The sequence below is a fragment of the Phocoena sinus genome, chromosome 5 (genome assembly GCF_008692025.1).
Source record: "Phocoena sinus isolate mPhoSin1 chromosome 5, mPhoSin1.pri, whole genome shotgun sequence".
Taxonomy (NCBI): Eukaryota; Metazoa; Chordata; class Mammalia; order Artiodactyla; family Phocoenidae; genus Phocoena; species Phocoena sinus.
The window spans coordinates 101,991,531-102,010,053 of NC_045767.1; the positions used below are offsets into that span (position 1 = coordinate 101,991,531).

Genomic DNA, 18,523 nt, shown 5'->3' on the forward strand with positions numbered 1-18,523 from the left:
TCAAGATGAGACATCTCTATAGAGAATTTATTTCTACTTATTCAGTACTTATAAAACAGTTATGCTATTATGTTTATCATTGTTAATTTAAATAATAGCTTGGAAACATTAACACTGCTTAGGTCAGTGTTCCCCAAGCAGTTTGCACTGCAGAATTATTTTGGGAGATCCTAAATTTGAACCAATTTGCAAGTCTCCCCTTCTCGTAATTCCTTAGAAGCACCCCAGAAATCAGTATAACTATTTCGGGGGCTAAGAAGAAACTCGATAACTATTTATAAACATTCTTCAAACTGCTTTACGTAACAGTAATTGATTAGAAATAAGAACATGAATTGGGTTAATAATTAATACAAATAAGTATCTGGAATCTACTGTGCCAGTCTCTTTGCTAGGTGCTTCCTGAGCTTTATTTCCCTCATGTATAAAATGAGAGTCATGACACAGAGTCATGAGGCAAATTAATTTGCTTAGCATTTGCTTAGCAAAGTAATATATGGTCAAGAAATATTAGCAATCATCATCAATATCATTTTGCTTTGCTGTTTGTTATTATGATTGTTAATTAGAGGTTTATTTGTTTTAATCTAGTCTTACGGACATGATAGACTGACTTCAAATTTTCTAATTAGTTTACTTCCCTGTTCACCCAACTAGATGATAATACTAGCAGATGTATTTTGAACTTTTACTAGAATCATCCTATTATTTGGGGATTAGCAAAATATGGACCCAAAATATCTTGCAGACTTCTGGGATATAAGAAAGACTTTTTAAAATATTAAAAAGCAACTAAAAATACCATGTACCCAGCATTTTTCTACAAACTACACATATATTAGTTCACAGTTATAAAGTAGGTTCTATTTTTATCCCATTTTAAGGATGAACATGAAGAATAGAAAGGATAAATATCTTGCCTGAAGTCACTTGGTTAATCGGTGGGAGAGTGGGTATCTGAACCTAGGCAGTTTGACTCCAGAATAAATTTACTTAACCACTGACTTCATTGTCACTGGTAGATTGGTATATGGCTGGACCACTTGTGGATACAATTTTATGTCCTTTAAAAGCATACAGTAACCTGTTTCCTTTTCATAACAGGGGCTTATCTGTAATAGGTTGGGTTTTGGGGTTTTTTTTTTTTTCCAATTTTCTGCCTACCCTGAGTGATTCTCAGATCCAGGAGTACAAGGACATTATTGGAATTTCTAACCATTACATTCTCTGTGCCTAAGACAGGGCCTGGCACATGCTAGGTGTTATTTAATAACTATTTGTTGAATGAATTAATGAAGTTACTTGATACAAAGAAGAAAATCACACCGATCTACGATATTAAAACCTAATCTATTTTACTCTACTAAACATTGTTGAGTAATATTTATTTCACCTTGATATCATTTTCAAACCTCTGTCTAGTCACATTAAAAATACACATATATTGTCAAGCTGAGACTTTGCCTTGTTCCTTGTGATGCTCATGATCATTGTTCATGCTGGAAAAAAAATCTCATTATTGTGCTTATGAAACTAACAAAGCTACTGCATATGCATACATTTTTCCAATCCAAATCCCAGAGAATAATATCACCATGCTTACTTTCAACAGCATCTAGTCTTACCCCAATATCTTGTGGTTTTGGCTCAATGATCTGATATTAACTAGAGATGAGCTGCTTTTCTAATAGCAATTTTAGCTGAAAGCAAAATACTAGTATGGTTCTGAATTATGTTTCTTTTGCCAACTCTTAGTTGTCAACTATAAAAAAAAGAATTTAGCATATTATTCCATTTTGAAGTTTTAAAGATGCTTTATAAAAGGGATATTCCCTATAGGGAAGAAAAATAAGTGTAATTCCATTCTGAATATGCTGATTAACTATTGCCATATAATTATTGCCATATGTAGTGAACTGTCAAAAAGAGTACATCCCCTTTCTTGTACTTGAGCCTCTTCTCTCTGATCATCCAAAATCTGCAGTGAGGTATATTGAACATCATGGGTTAATGTGCCCTTTCTTAAAAAACTCAAGAATATTTGCACCCTGGATATTTTGTCACTAAAGATCCCCAGCAAGAAATTGATGGCTCTCCCTCAAAATGTGTAATTGAAGAGTGTGTGGTAAAGAAATTATTTACAATTTGTTGGAAAGGTTACTGGAAACCGAAAGGATAGTGAAAAAACTCTGGGGCTAAAAAGAGGGAGGAACCCATTACCATTCTGGTCTACTGGCACCTGCAGAAGCCTGAAGGTCTAGGAGTTGTGGACTAAGATAGTCAATGCAACTAGGGTCAAATTGCTGCCTAGCATGGAGGGAGAGTTATCTTGGCTTGACTCTGGTGGCTTTCTGACTTCCTGCTGTGGCCTCGAAACCAACCTGAAGCCAGAGGTCAAGAGAGCCTGGTTTATGCAATTTGTAGAGATTAGTCTCCTAGGGTACAGAATAGAGTGATGGGTTGATAGAAGATCTGGAGGGCAAATAAGGAATACCCAGCATAGCTACTAACAAAAAATTAAAGAATTGAGTTTGGGCTCAAGAGCATGGGCCTCATGGAGCTTGAATCTTCCTAATTTCCCATTTCTAACAAGAGGCATCAACTTTCTTTCAGATATACAGAAGAGAAAAACTGAAGTCATCTTGACTTTTCCTTCTTCATTCCCTGAGTTAAAGATATGACCAGTTTCTTTCATATTTCCTCAAAATAGATCTCTAATAATTCATCTCTAATGCAAATTTATGCCATTTCTACTGCTGACAACTTTATGTCTTGACTTTGCTCTCTTATGTCAAATTAATTGCCTTGTGGTAACAAACTTCTAAGAGGTGGTATTTTTAAATCTCCTGCTTTGCTCAAGAACCTACTCTGGTTCTCAGCTGTCATGGACATCAAGTGCAACGTCCTCTGCCTAGTGTTCGACTTCCCACAGCATGTCCTCAACATCACCAAGAAGCCTTACTTCCTAACTGTTCCTCCACATGAATCTTCTCCTTAGTCTAACGTGCTCTGCACATATGGTTCTAATTACTGTTTTGCTGATACTACGTCCTCCATTTGGGAAGATTACCCCTAGCTCGCTAAATCTTAAAACCTTAAACTCCTTTAAAAACCATTTTCTTCATATTATCTTTCGAACTAATCAGACTGCCTTTATGGCACTCTCTTCTTAAACTTTTATTTTATATATATATATATTTTTTTTTCAACCTACTTTGACACTCACTTGTTCAATAGTTATATACTGTTATTCTTCTATTGAGAGTAGAGTTTATTTCTTTCAAATACCTCACATCACCTGAGATAGTTCTAGAAATATTATCTGACATATGGTAGTGTCTCAATACATTATGTTTTAATCAGATGAGGTACTTGAATTGTATTTGTTTATTAGTTGTTTGTTTGGTTAGTTAGTTTAGGGCAACTCTGGAAGAATTAACCAAACCCACACAAACAGTGCATACTTTTTGACTACTAATTTCTCTTGTAGGTATTTGTCCTAAAGAATAAGTTAAGGAGAAGCTCAAAGGTTTAACTTCACGGATGTTCATGGAAATGTTATATGTAATAACAGTTACAAAAAATCATAAACACTTTACAATAATAAAGGATGTGATAGTATGCATATTCGAGGAAGTAATGTACTATGCTATTCAGCTTTTTAAAATGATGTAGATTATTAAACTGACATAATAACAATATATGACTTAAGTTTTGAAGCAGATAATAAATATTTTGACTACTATTTTTGTAAAAATTACTGTATATGTTAATACACACATATACATAAATACATACCAATATGGATAGGTACATATGGTGTTAATATTGGTTATCCTATGGTGGTGGGTAAATTATAGATTTTTGTTTGTTTATGTGCATTTTCTGACAATATATACACTGCATAATAATTAGAAGATAACTATCACAATTAACACCCTTCTTTTAGTTATAGATATTAACTGCTTTGTTTCTATACAAGGTGATCAAGTTAGTTGTTTCAATTAAATCACTTTATTTTACTTACTGAATGACTTAATGAACTAACCACAGAAAAGATTTGGCAATTGCAGTATACCCTGCCCTAAATATTGCCTCCTGATAAGTAAACTATTATTTTTACAACACAATTTGTTTGGAAAACTGTCAAAATATAAATATAATGTCAAATTTGAAAATGAAAATGATAATTTCAGCCAGAAGTAGCTATTTCTCATCTACAAAAAAGATAACAAAGGATAGCATTACTCTGCCTTTTAATTATCAAGTGAAGTTGATTGGGATTTCATAGAGGGGAATAGTTTATGTAGAAGAGTGGCTTGAATTCAACTTATAGGACATATGTACAGTTTAAGATCCTAAATAGAGCCTGAAGACAGAATTAAATATGTCATACGTGTATACATACAAATATACATGCATGCAGAAATGAATGTTGTGTCTATCTAGAAGGTTAGATGGTATGTTCTAAAACTGAGCTAAATCACACATTTAATTATTTCACAAAAGCACTTCAGGAAGTAAAGTAAACTAGTAATTGAAACAACTGATTTTATTACTCTATATAAACCTCTCTATAAATGGTCTTAATTATAATGAATATTTTCAAAGTCTTAGTAATCTTTTAAATTATTTAAAAAATACCAGTAAGTAGAATGGAATCCATAGGCAAGAAGACACTAGATATGATGAGAAGTAGGAAATTTTACTTCCTGGAGGAGGAAAACAAAGGCAGTATCTCCAACACCTCACCTTGTAAGGTGCAGACAGATGGGGAGGTACCCTTCTAACCTCTAATTCCTTAGGTTTTAGTTAGGGAGTGCTATGCTTTATCACTCTAAGCCCAGAAGGAGGGACAAATATAATGACAATAATATTCTCTGCCAAACCAGGCAGAATGAAAGTTGTGTAAAATATTATTTGAGCTAAATATTGCTTAAAGCTGGGAAAATGGACAATATAATATAGTGGATAAGAGTATAGGCTTTTGAATCCAGCGTGCTTGGTTTTGAATACTGGGTTTACTGTACTAACAGTACGCATTCACTCAGCAATACCTTTTTTAAACATTAACCTTATGCCAAGTGAAGTGCTAGGCTTTGGCAGTAGCTTAGGGTAAAAAACACGCATTATGGGCTTCCCTGGTGGCACAGTGGTTGAGAGTCCACCTGCCAATGCAGGGGACATGGGTTCGTGCCCCGGTCCGGGAAGATCCTGCATGCTGCGGAGCGGCTGGGCCCGTGAGCCATGGCCGCTGAGCCTGCGCGTCCGGAGCCTGTGCTCTGCAACGGGAGAGGTCACAACAATGAGAGGCCCGCGTACCGCAAAAAAAAAGAAAACAACAACAAAAAAAAACCACACATTATATTTGCTCTTTTATAGTTTAATGATAGAGATAAGCATTAATTAAATAATCTTACAAATAACATAATTGCATACACTAGTAAATCAGTCTAAGGAAAATTCAGGAAGCTATGCAAGTATATTTTAGATGTAGTCAATCTGAAAAATTGGTATAAAACAACCAGAGAAAGAATGTAGTTCTAAGGTAAATGAGAGCATGATGCCATTTATAGAAGGGCAATTGACTAGATCATAGGAAGCATTGAAAGTGTAAGAGTGGAAAAATTAGTTTAGAGGTATAGGCGGAGCCAGACCTCCGCCTGTCTTATTCTAAGACAAAGGAAAGCCATTGGAGATTTTCAAGCAGGAAAGTTGCAAGATCAAATTTCTGTTTCTAAAGATCACTCTGACCACCTTAAGGAAAAAGAATGGATTAAAAGATGTTCCAGTATTGAAGGGAATTTAATGAATGGGTATTCCAGATAAGGAGACAACAGTCTCTTGGACTAGGGCTTGGTGGTGGTAAAGTTACAGTAGAATAAAGATAATGACTGCTACGTTTCTGGCTTTTGCAACTGATTGCAAGATGGTGCTGAGTTAGGGAATACATAAATAAGACCTGAATTAATTGCATTTTAATTTGACTAAGTTTAGTTTAAGATGCTTTTGAGATATCCAAATGGAAACGTCAAGCTCAAATAATGTAAATAATGTCAAATAATGGAAATAGATTCAGTGTAGACAACTCTTTGCTAGGGAAGGAAAAAAAATGAAATGAAAACTGGAGTGGGAGGTGGAGTCAAAGTAACTTTTTAAATAGGATCGACTTTTAAATATGTCTCTGTGCTGATGAAAATGATGCAGTAAAGAGAAGAAAATCCAACAAAAAAGAGAGGGGATAATCAAGAGAAGGCTATGGCAGCATTGGCTAACTTATTGAATGTCTCTGCCTTGGTTTTCACAGCTATAAAATGGGGGAAAATAATACCTACCTTATAAGATTATTCTAACAATTAATATTATGTTGGTTGAATGCTCAGTAAAAATTTTCAGCACACAGAATACATTTAATAAATTGGTGCTTAAAATGAACTCAGCATCTAACACAGTGTTTTGTATATATTAGGTGCTCAACAAATATTTGTTAAATGTTGAATGAATATGATGCTGTTACATGATTTTGGACTAGATGAGAATATAAATGAGTCTGATGCATATTACTGTATCCTGGGTTACAGATGCACCTTGAATATTCACTGATGATGATGATATTCAATATTTGCCATCTGATAATGATGTTTGGGACATTTGTGTTCACAGGGTACTATTTTTCTGCCTGGAAATAAAGTCCTTGAACATCCCTGCAATGAAGAGAGCCCAGGGAAATTCCTTTTTGAAGTAGTTCCAGGTAAGATATTTTTCTGGTTTGATTCAACTATTGCCATTCCATGTTGGTAAAGGTGAAGACAGGTCAGACAGCCTCTATTTTTCTTGAGTCATGGCTAAGAACATTAATTTGACGAGGCAAGGGTCAACATTGGTTAGTATTTACACAGATAATGATTCCAGGTTTGTACACTGGTACAAATGAACACATGTACACACATACATGTGTCCACATGACTATTGGACTTCCATTTGTCCATGAGACTCCAGAGCTGACCAGAAGTGACACAGCACTTGTTAGGGACTATTGGAGACAAAGGTAATTTTACAATGCTCTTGTGGCATGAAATTTGACTAGGTGTTCCAGGTAGAATGCCTTGTCCAGCTGATTCACTGTCATATTTTCTTACAAAGCTGCATCTTTTTTTTTTTTTTTTTTGCGATACGCGGGCCCCTCACTGCCGTGGCCTCTCCCGTCGTGGAGCACAGGGTCCGGACACGCAGGCTCAGCGGCCATGGCTCACGGGCCCAGCCGCTCCGCGGCATGTGGGATCTTCCCGGACCGGGGCACGAACCCGTGTCCCCTGCATCAGCAGGCGGACTCTCAACCACTGCGCCACCAGGGAAGCCCCAAAACTGCATCTTTAAGGAGCCTTTGTTATAAAAACAAAACAAAACAAAAACCCTCCTTAAATAACTGGCCAAGGATTGCAGTTCTGTACCTCATCTTCATTCACAACCAACCACTTCCACATGTTTGGCTGATAGCATTGAGACTGTCTCTGCCAAGTCATCAGATCCTGCAGTTACATTTCTTCAACATCTGTTCATTTTTTTTAGTCATCTGCATCCACCCCTCTCAGAATACCTGATCTCCACTTAAGTCTTTGTCTCACCCAGCAACACTCTTTTCAAGGCTGTGATCTACTTCTTTGATCAGTTCATTAGCCCTTCTTTAATACTTGGTGTAAGAAAAAGGGAGTTGGGAACCTGGTTTTCATAGCTTTGGCTCTGACTGACCCAGTTAATGTGATATTAACATTGACTTAATCACAGCCTAGGGTGAGTGTGAATTTATTTGGGTGACTAATATGTAATGCATATCAATAATGCCAGTACAAAGGCAGTCAATAAAACATTTTCCCCAGATTTATAAATGCTAAGAATCTAAAATGTGAAAGCATATTTTTTTCCCCTCAATGAAAACAGCTGTAGCTCTGGGTTCATCTGGCTCACAATGGAATCCATGACTAAATGTTAATTAATGCAGCTGAAGTGCAGAAAGCTTAGTCGGATGCATCATGTTGTTTCCCCCCAGGGAGAACATATTGTAGGAAACCTGAATCCTGTTTGCTCTATTAAAATCTTTTTATACTTACTTCTTGGTGGAATACCCTATATGGAACCAAATTCCAGATGTTTCAAAGTCTTTGAAGTATCAGTAGAGGAAATTTCTTTTACTGTTTATTCTCAGACATTAGGCCTGTGGGCTTTGAAATGAGCATGGTATTAAACTGACAGCTTTGATTCTGTATCTTCAATAACACTAAAGGTCCACTTTCCCATGCAAGTCTACTAAATGTGTAGAGATTTCACTTTTTGGGGAAGATGTTCTGATATACTGTAGGTAGATATTGTCAAGACTGTTCTCAGAAGAGCTGTGTTTTCAAGCCCATGAAATCACAAAACTTCCCCTCCAAGGTTGCAGTTCTTGGGTATGTGTTTCGAGTGCAATGCATATGATATAATGGCTTTTAATGAGCAAAGCTTAAGCGCGGCGAGCCGCTTCTGACCAGCAGAATGACGAATCACCACACGCTAGATTCTTCTCGCATCACACTTTATTGGAGTACAGCTTGGTTTCGGGCGGATGGAAGGAAGACCCCGTACGCTCGAGCCTGTCTGCTTATATAAGGGCTTAAGGACTCGTGTAAGTCCCTGATTCGTCCGTATGGTTATTGCATTTCGCAAGCCGGACTTTGGATAGGCCACTGCTTCAAAACCTGATTAGCATATTAGGTGCATACGCCCTAGCGGCATACTTAGTGCATGCGTAATGGCTATCCGGCCGCGCCCTACACTTAAGGGGTTTACGACTATATGCAGTAGAATCTGAAGATTGTCATTCCAAAAAAAATTTTCTTTTTTTTCAAGGAAGTTCAGGTTGGCTGCAATAATTATGGAAATAAACATATCAATACTATGCCCATAGCTCATTTGAAAAGATGCTTTCTGAACCATTAATACAATATGTAGTAGCTTCTAAATTAGGTTTTATAATTCTGAATCATCTTATGGAGTGACAAGAGAACTGTGCCAAATGCTTCTTTAAAGAGAGAATTGGAAAAACACAATGGCTGCATTGAGAATCCAGTGTTTGAGCCATGAATCTTGGTCATCGGGGTTTTTGGTGTGTCCCTAACATTAGGATGGAATTTCCAGGCAAATGTTTCTGTATTTGTATGAGGATGTGAGGATTGGTATCACATGATTTTAACCAATTTTTGCAAAATCAAGATTACTTAGGGCTTTTTGCACCAAAAACTCTGGTTGGAAAGGCTGGGGCAAGGCATCTGCATGTGGCACCCTGTGAGCAAGTGAAGCTAAACTAAGAACAAAGGAAAATAGGACTTTTCATTCCTGGCCCTGCTTCACCTGTATACATGGGTGAACCCGTGTTGTGCAGCAGAACTAGAAAGAAACACTTATCCTTCCAGAAGCACCAGCCATGTGGCTGACAGTGTCTTGGTGCTCTGGCCTGGTGTCAGGCCTTAGCCTCTGAAGTGGGAGAGCCAAGTTCAGGACATTGGACCACCAGAGATATCCCGGCCCTATGTAATATCAATCAGCAAGACCTCTCACAGAGATCACCATCTCAACGCTAAGACCCAGCTTCATCCAATGGCCAGCAAGCTCCAGTGCTGGATGCCCCATGCCAAACGACTAGCAAGACAGGAACACAACCCCACCCATTAGCAGAGAGGCTGCCTAAAATCATAATAAGTTCACAGACACCCCAACACACACCACACGATGCAGCCCTGCCCACCACAAAAACAAGATCCAGCCCCACCCACCAGAGCACAGGCACCAGTCCTCTCCACCAGGAAGCCTACACAAGCCACTGAAACAACCTCACCCACTGGGGGCAGACACCAAACAACGGGGACTACAAACCTGCAGCCTACGAAAAGGAGACCCCAAACACAGTAAGTTAAACAAAATGAGAAGACAGAGAAATATGCAGCAGATGAAGGAGCGAGGTAAAAACCCACCAGACCAAACACATGAAGAGGAAATAGGCAGTCTACCTGAAAAATAATTCAGAGTAATGATAGTAAAGATGATCCAAAGTCTTGGAAACAGAATGGAGAAAATACAAGAAATATTTAACAAAGACCTAGAAGAACTAAAGAGCAAACAAAAAATGATGAACAACACAATAAATGAAATTAAAAATTCTCTGGAAGGAATCAATAGCAGAATAATTGAGGCAGAAAAACGGATAAGTGACCTGGAAGATAAAATAGTGGAAATAACTGCTGCAAAGCAGAATAAAGAAAAACAAATGAAAAGAATTGAGGACAGTCTCAGAGACTTCTGGAAGAACATTAAATGCACCAACATTCAAATTATAGGGGTCCCAGAAGAAGAAGAGAAAAAGAAAGGGTCTGAGAAAATATTTGAAGAGATTATAGTTCAAAACTTCCCTCACGTGGGAAAGGAAATAGTCAACAAAGTCCAGGATGTGCAGAGAGTCCCATACAGAATAAATCCAAGGAGAAGCAAACTAGCAAACTATTAAATAAACTATGAAAAATTAAATACAAGAAAAAATATTAAAAGCAGCAAGGGAAAAGCAACAAATAACATACAAGGGAATCCCCATAAGGTTAACAGCTGATCGTTCAGCAGAAACTCTGCAAGACAGAAGGGAGTGGCAGGACATATTTAAGTGATGAAAGGCAAAAACCTACAACCAAGATTACTCTACCCAGCAAGGATCTCATTCAGATTCAATGGAGTAATTAGAAACCTTACAGACAAGCAAAAGCTAAGAGAATTCAGCACCACCAAACCAGCTTTGCAGCAAATGCTAAAGGAACTTTTCTAGGCAGGAAACACAAGAGAAGGAGAAGACCTACAAAAACAAACCCAAAACAATTGGAAAATGGGAATAGGAACATACATATTGATAATTAACTTAAATGTAAATGGATTAAATGCTCCAACCAAAAGACATAGACTGGCTGAATGAATACAAAAACAAGACCCGTATATATGCTGTCAACAAGGACCAGCTTCAGACCTGGGGACACATACAGACTGAAAGTTAGGGGACCGAAAAACAGATTCCATGCAAATGGAAATCAAAAGAAAGCTGGTGGAGCAATTCTCATATCAGACAAAATAGACTTTAAAATAAAGACTATTACAAGACACGGAGAAGGACACTACATAATGATCAAGGGATCGATCTAAGAAGAAGATATAACAATTGTAAATATTTATGCACTCAACATAGGAGCACCTCAATACATAAGGCAAATACTAACAGCCATAAGAGGGGAAATCGACAATAACACATACATAGTAGGGAATTTTAACACCCCACTTTCACCAATGGACAGATCATCCAAGATGAAAATAAATAAGGAAACACAAGCTTTAAATGATACATTAGACAAGATGGACTTAATTGATATTTATAGGACATTCCATTCAAAAACAGCAGAATATGCTTTCTTCTCAAGTGCTCATGGAACATTCTCCAGGATAGATCATATCGTGGGCCACAAATCAAGCCTTGGTAAATTTCAGAAAATTGAAATTGTATCAAGTATCTTTTCCGACCACAACGCGATGAGACTAGATATCAATTACAGGAAAAAAACTGTAAAAAATACAAACACATGGAGGCTAAACAATACACTACTATATAACCAAGAGATCACTGAAGAAATCAAAGAGGAAATCAAAAAACGCCTAGAAAAAAATGACAATGAAAACACAACGACCGAAAACCTATGAGATGGAGCAAAAGCAGTTCTAAGAGGGGAGTTTACAGTAATACAATCCCACCTTAAGAAACAAGAAACATCTCAAATAAACAACCTAACCTTACACTTAAAGCAATTAGAGAAAGAAGAGCAAAAAAATCCAAAGTTAGCAAAAGGAAAGGAATCATAAAGATCAGATCGGAAATAAATGAAAAGGAAATGAAGGAAACAATAACAAAGATCAATAAAACTAAAAGCTGGTTCTTTGAGAAGATAAACAAAATTGATTAACCATTAGCCAGACTCATCAAGAAAAAATGGGAGAAGACTCTAATCAACAGAATTAGAAATGAAAGTGGAGAAGTAACAACTGACACTGCAGAAATACAAAAGATCATGAGAGATTACTACAAGCAACTCTATGCCAATAAAATGGACAACGTGGAAGAATGGACAAATTCTTAGAAAAGTACAACCTTCCAAGACAGAACCAGGAAGAAAGAGAAAATATAAAAAACCGATCATAAGCACTGAAATTGAAACTGTGATTAAAAATCTTCCAACAAACAAAAGCCCAGGACCAGATGGCTTCATAGGCGAATTCTATCAAACATTTACGGAAGAGCTAACACCTATCATTCTCAAACTCATCCAAAATATAGCAGAGGGAGGAACACTCCAAAACTCATTCTACAAGGCCACCATCACCCTGATACTAAAACCAGAAAAGATGTCACAAAAAAAGAAAACTACAGGGCAATATCTTTGATGAATATAGATGCCAAAATCCTCAACAACATACTAGCAAACAGAATCCAACAGCACATTAAAAGGATCATACACCATGATCAAGTGGGGTTTATTCCAGGAATGCAAGGATTCTTCAATATATGCAAATAAATCAATGTGATACACCATATTAACAAATTGAAGGAGAAAAACCATATGATCATCTCAATAGATGCAGAGAAATCTTTTGACAAAATTCAACACCCATTTATGATAAAAACCTTCCAGAAAGTAGGAATAGAGGGAACCTACCTCAACATAATAAAGGACATATATGACAAACCCACAGCCAACATCATTCTCAGTGGTGAAAAACTGAAACTATTTCCTCTAAGATCAGAAAAAAGACAAGGTTATGCACTCTCACAGCTATTATTCAACATAGTTTTTGAAGTTTTAGCCACTGCAATCATAGAAGAAAAAGAAATAAAGGGTCCAAAAGGGAAAACAAGACATAAAACTTTCACTGTTTGCAGATGACATGATACTATACATAGAGAATCCTAAAGTTGCTACTAGAAAACTACTAGAGCTAATCAATGAATTTGGTAAAGTAGCAGGATACAAAATTAATGCACAGAAATCTCTTGCATTCCTATACACTAACAATGGAGAATCAGAAAGACAAGTTAAGGAAACACTCCCTTTTACCATTGCAACGAAAAGAATAAAATATCTAGGAATAAACCTACTTAAGGAGACAAAAGACCTGTATGCAGAAAACTATAAGACACTGATGAAAGAAATTAAAGATGATACAAACAGATGGAGAGATATACCATGGTCTTGGATTGGAGAAATCAACATTGTGAAAGTGACTATACTACCTAAAGCAATCTACAGATTCAACACAAACCTTATCAAACTACCAATGTCATTTTTCACAGAACTAGAACAAAAAATTTCACAATTTGTATGGAAACACAAAAGACCCCGAATAGCCAAAGCAATCTTGAGAAAGAAAAACAGAGCTTGGTGGGGAAGCAGGCTCCCTGACTTCAGACTATACTACAAAGCTACAGTAATCAAGACAGTATGGTACTGTCACAAAAATAGAAATAGATCAATGGAACAGGATAGAAAGCCCAGAGATAAACCCATGCACATATGGTCACCTCATCTTTGATAAAGGAGGCAAGAATATACAATGGAGAAAAGACAGCTTCTTCAATAAGTGGTGCTGGGAAAACTGGACAGCTACATGTAAAAGAATGAAATTAGAACACTCCCTAACTCCATACACAATAATAAACTCAAAATGGATTTAAGACCTAAATGTAAGACCAGACACTGTAAAACTCTTAGAGGAAAACATTGGCAAAACACTCTATGACATCAATCCCAGCAAGATCCTTTTTGACCCATCTCCTAGAGAAATGGAAATACAAACAAAAATAAACAAATTGGGCCCAATGAAACTTAAAATCTTTTGCATAGCAAAGGAAACCATAAACAAGACAAAAAGACAACCCTGAGAATGGGAGAAAATATTTGCAAACAAAGCAGCTGACAAACGATTAATCTAAAAATATACAAGTAGAACATGAAACTCAATATCAAAAAAAAAAAAAAACCAAATCCAAAAATGGGCAGAAGACCTAAATAGACATTTCTCCACAGAAGATATACAGATTACCAACAAACACATGAAAGGATGCTCAGCATCACTAATCATTAGAGAAATGCAAATCAAAACTACAATGAGGTATCACCTCACACCAGTCAGAATGGCCATCATCAAAAAATCTACAAACAATAAATGCTGGAGAGGGTGTGGAGAAAAGGGAACCCTCCTGCACTGTTGGTGGGAATGTAAATTGATACAGCCACTATGGAAAACATTATGGAGTTTCCTTAAAAAACTAAAAATAGAACTATCATATGACCCAACAATCCCACTACTGAGCTCATACTCTGAGAAAACCATAATTCAAAAAGAGTCATGTCCCACAATGTTCATTGCAGCACTATTTGCAATAGCCAGGACATGGAAGCAGCCCTCATGTCCATCGACAGATGAATGGATAAAGGAGATGTGGCATATATATACAATGAAATATTACTCAGCAAGAAAAAGAAACGAATTTGAGGTGTTCGTAGTGAGGTGGATGGACCTAGAGTCTGTCATACAGAGTGAAGTAAGTCAGAAAGAGAAAAACAAATACCGTATGCTAACACATATATATGGAATCTTAAAAAAAAAAAATGGTTCTGATGAACATAGGGGCAGGACAGGAATAAAGACACAGATGTAGAGAATGCACTTGAGGACATCAGGAAGTGGAAGGGGAAGCTGGGACGAAGTGAGAGAGTAGTGCTGACCTATATACACTACCAGATGTAAAATAGATAGCTAGTGGGAAGCAGTTCCATCTCACAGGGGGATCAGCTCAGTGCTTTGTGACCACCTAGAAGGGGTGAGATAGGCAGGGTGGGAGGGAGATGCAAAAGGAAGGGGGTATGTGGATATATGTATACATATAGCTTTGTTATATAGGAGAAACTTTGTTATGTAGGAGAAACACAACATCGTAAAGCAGCTATACTCCTATAAAGATGTTAAAAAAAAAGATTACTTAGGGATAGCATGACACTTGATTTATCTTTGCAAATGAGAATGACAAGATAATATTTTCTAATTATTCCAATTGTGTGATAGTTTGACATAGAGAATCTGGAAAATCCAAGAGTGTTTTCACTTGTCAGAAAATGCAGGAAACAGGAAAGATTGGAGAAATGTGGTCAATGCCTTGAATAGAACCTTCTGCAGGACTGCCTGTCTGCAGATCCTTGTAACACATACTTATTCTACACTGACTTTCTCTGTGGAATTTTGTCGATCACGACTTCTAAAATCCCATCCTGAAAATGATACTTACATATCCAACACGATTCTGTCTTTATGGACAAATACCTCAAGCCCAACTACCCAAGGTATAATCAATGAAAAACGATGAATAGGATTAAATTATTTAATCATATGTGCCTATAATGATTTCTAGCAAAAATGGCAAATACCTCCAGAAAGCTCTTTGCCAAATATCCTAGCAGTATATACATACACACACATTTGTGTATGAGTGTGTAGACTTGTGTGTGTGTATATATATATATATATATAACAAAATATATAATGTATATTTATATACACATTATATGTATATATCTTTAGCACCTGTATATCTTTATTATTTTTCCATGTATGCTACTTTGTTTTGTTCCATTTTTGATTTTACTTTGGTCTGAAATGTCCTATGAAATTAAGTTATAATCATGTGTAAATTTGAAAGAAAACTCAAGATTTTCCAATAGAATTGAGGGTTTCAGGTCTTTGTATTACAGTACTTAATTACATTTGTTTTTGTATAACATTTCTCTGCAGATTTTAGGCTTTTGTAAAAATCTATCTGAAACAAATTACCATAATTTAGGGTTAATTTCTTATAGAGTACTATCCCATGAAAGGAATTGTCTCTCTGAATAATGTCATGATTTGTAACATTTCACTCCAATTTTTTCCTATTTATCTGCTTGTTATTCAAAAAGGAGATGTGATCCAAATTGGCAAATTTGCAGAATTTGCTACAGACATGCCAAATTTTAGACTGGAGTGAGCTTTTATGGCCAAGTACTAAGATTTGGGGAAATGTGGTTGAGGGGGAAATGTTGGCAGACCTTTAATGCATAGTCCTCGAAGAGGGAAAATGCAGTCAGTTTCTTTCCTTCTCAAAATGTTTTCTGTGCATGTTTCCCTTGTGATGTTAAAATAAAATACAGTAATTAATGGAATGCTGATGTCTTAGCTTTCTTAGAAGAATAGCTTGCCAGAGAGAGAAGTAGTGATTCAGAGACAGAGACAGGTAAAAAGAGATGAGGAAGTATGTACTTCATATAGTTAGGAACCACATCTATCTTCTCATTACTATATCCGTAACACCTAGTGCAATATAATGCAAGGTGCCGAGTACTTACTGAAGTGTATATATTTACCAGGTTGGTGGAGGAAAGTCAACCATATGAAATGGGTTTATTGTTGGCAATAACTACTCCCGACTTGACTATGTTGAAGGCTTATTCCCTCCTGTGTAGGATCTTTCCGCCTCATGGTACAGCAAAGACCTTTCTGCTGCTCTAGTGGTTCAAGTGGAGGGAAACTCCTCACATCCTCTTTCTTACTCCTCTGCCTTTCTCTCTGGTAATGATACCAAGAGAAATGGAAGGAGGTAGAGATCTTCCTGCAGAGAAGTTACTGGTGGGGTATAGCACCTTAACACTGACTGGTTATTACACACCTCTTCAAATGCTGACTCTCTCATGAGGTGCCTTTGCAGATTTTATGATGTCCCTAGAATTGGAAATGCATGTCATGTGATAGGAGTCTCTACCTTGGGCATGGTCCTGGTAGATGGGCTACCAACAAAATGGCTCAAAGGCCAGCTGCTTGCTTTGTGCTTATTCATCTACCTGGAAACTCATGGACTCTGGTCTGCCAAGTAGGGGATATACAGGCTATTTCACTGTCACTGCCCCCCTCAACCCTGCCATCTTGCCCCCTTCTCCATGAAGCATGAGCTTCACACCCAGCAGTTCAGTGGTTTCACACATCATGTGAGTCTGCAACTTGGAGAAGTGCTAGGTGACAGTTCTAGCTTCAAGATTGATGAGCAGCTCTCTTGTGCTCCCCTGACTTGTTCTGATGGTTCAGAGAATTTTCTTCTTTCTCCTCAAAAAATAGTGTTCATCTTGAAAACTGTTATAACCAAGTGGCACTTCCCCTTTTCTAGTCTTCCTCTTGTAATAGTCAGGGGCAGAGGGATGGCATTTGGGTTCCTTCTCTGAAATGTGTTTTCTCCATAAGCCCTATAGGGAAGTGGCCAGGCACAACCTTCATTTTTTTTTTTTTTTAAACTTAGAGTGTGAGTAACTTCTCTCTTCAGATTCAGATCTTAACAATTTCAGGATAATGGAAAAATGACTTTTTATCTATATCTATAGTCTTAGATTGGAGTCCAGGGAAACACACTCTGATGGAGAGTTATGTTAGAACATTTACTGGGGAGTGCTGTCTGAAGATACTTCATCTCTAAGGAATTGAGGAAAGCAGGATCAGGCAGAAGGAGAAGCTTGCCCAAAACACTATTGCAGTTAATGTCTCAGCTGATGCTATGGGGAGCTCTGGAGCTTGGATGCTTCCTAGAGTTGCTCTAACCTGAGGGACCAAGCCTTTGTTTCCTGGCATCAGCTAGTCTAGTCATTGACTGGGGGGAGATGAGACAAGTAAACTCATGTGAAGCAGTTCCAGGTTGCAATGGAGAACAGTTTCCATGAGGGCCTCTATGAGCCATCAGCCAATATACCGGCCTCTGGGATCTAGACAGAGCATAACAGTATCCATTAGAGTATTTATAGCTTTATCTGTATCTAGCTTTCTGTATCCCAGACAATGTTTCAGACTTTTTTAATGTATCACTTAATTTAATCCTTACCACATTATTATTTAGTCCTCACCTCTATTACTATATCCATTTCCAGATAAAGAAACTGAGGCACAGAAAAGTAGTTTGATCAAGGTCAAACACTAGCTAGTAAATGCATGTGTAAATATAAATATATATATTACTTATCACTGACTTTATTTATATATGTATGTATTCTGGCTTAAAATATGAGATATTGGAGAATGGAGCCTAGTTTTTGAAATATGAACTTGTGAACAGTTTTTATTAGTAGTAATTGAAGTGGATAGACTTGTATCTCTTCTTAGATCTTCCATTAAGGATGACAATTTGGGCACTTGTAGTGAGAATAGGCATTTTCATTTACATCCAGTTATTTATATGTGTAAGCCTATGATAAAGATATGCGCTGGCTAAAGATGTTCACTTAAGAGTTATAAGGCCACAACTATACTGTCATAAAAAAGTGGGGAGAAAAACCACACTTGTCTGCAGTGGACTTTCTTATATGTGAATAGCTATGTGAAAGGAAGAATCTGCACCTGTAAT

The 18,523-nt window shown here is 37.0% G+C and overlaps 1 protein-coding gene across 4 annotated transcripts in view; it reads left to right on the forward strand.

Moving 5' to 3' along the window:
• The window catches only part of ARHGAP24 (Rho GTPase activating protein 24), a 505,735-nt gene that overhangs the window by 231,331 nt on the left and 255,881 nt on the right, over positions 1 to 18,523 (forward strand). For all 4 annotated transcript variants that reach the window (XM_032633271.1, XM_032633274.1, XM_032633272.1 and 1 more), the window contains one exon: positions 6,664 to 6,751. In XM_032633271.1, the coding sequence (XP_032489162.1) occupies positions 6,664 to 6,751 (88 nt within the window). The remainder of the gene's footprint in view (positions 1 to 6,663; positions 6,752 to 18,523) is intronic.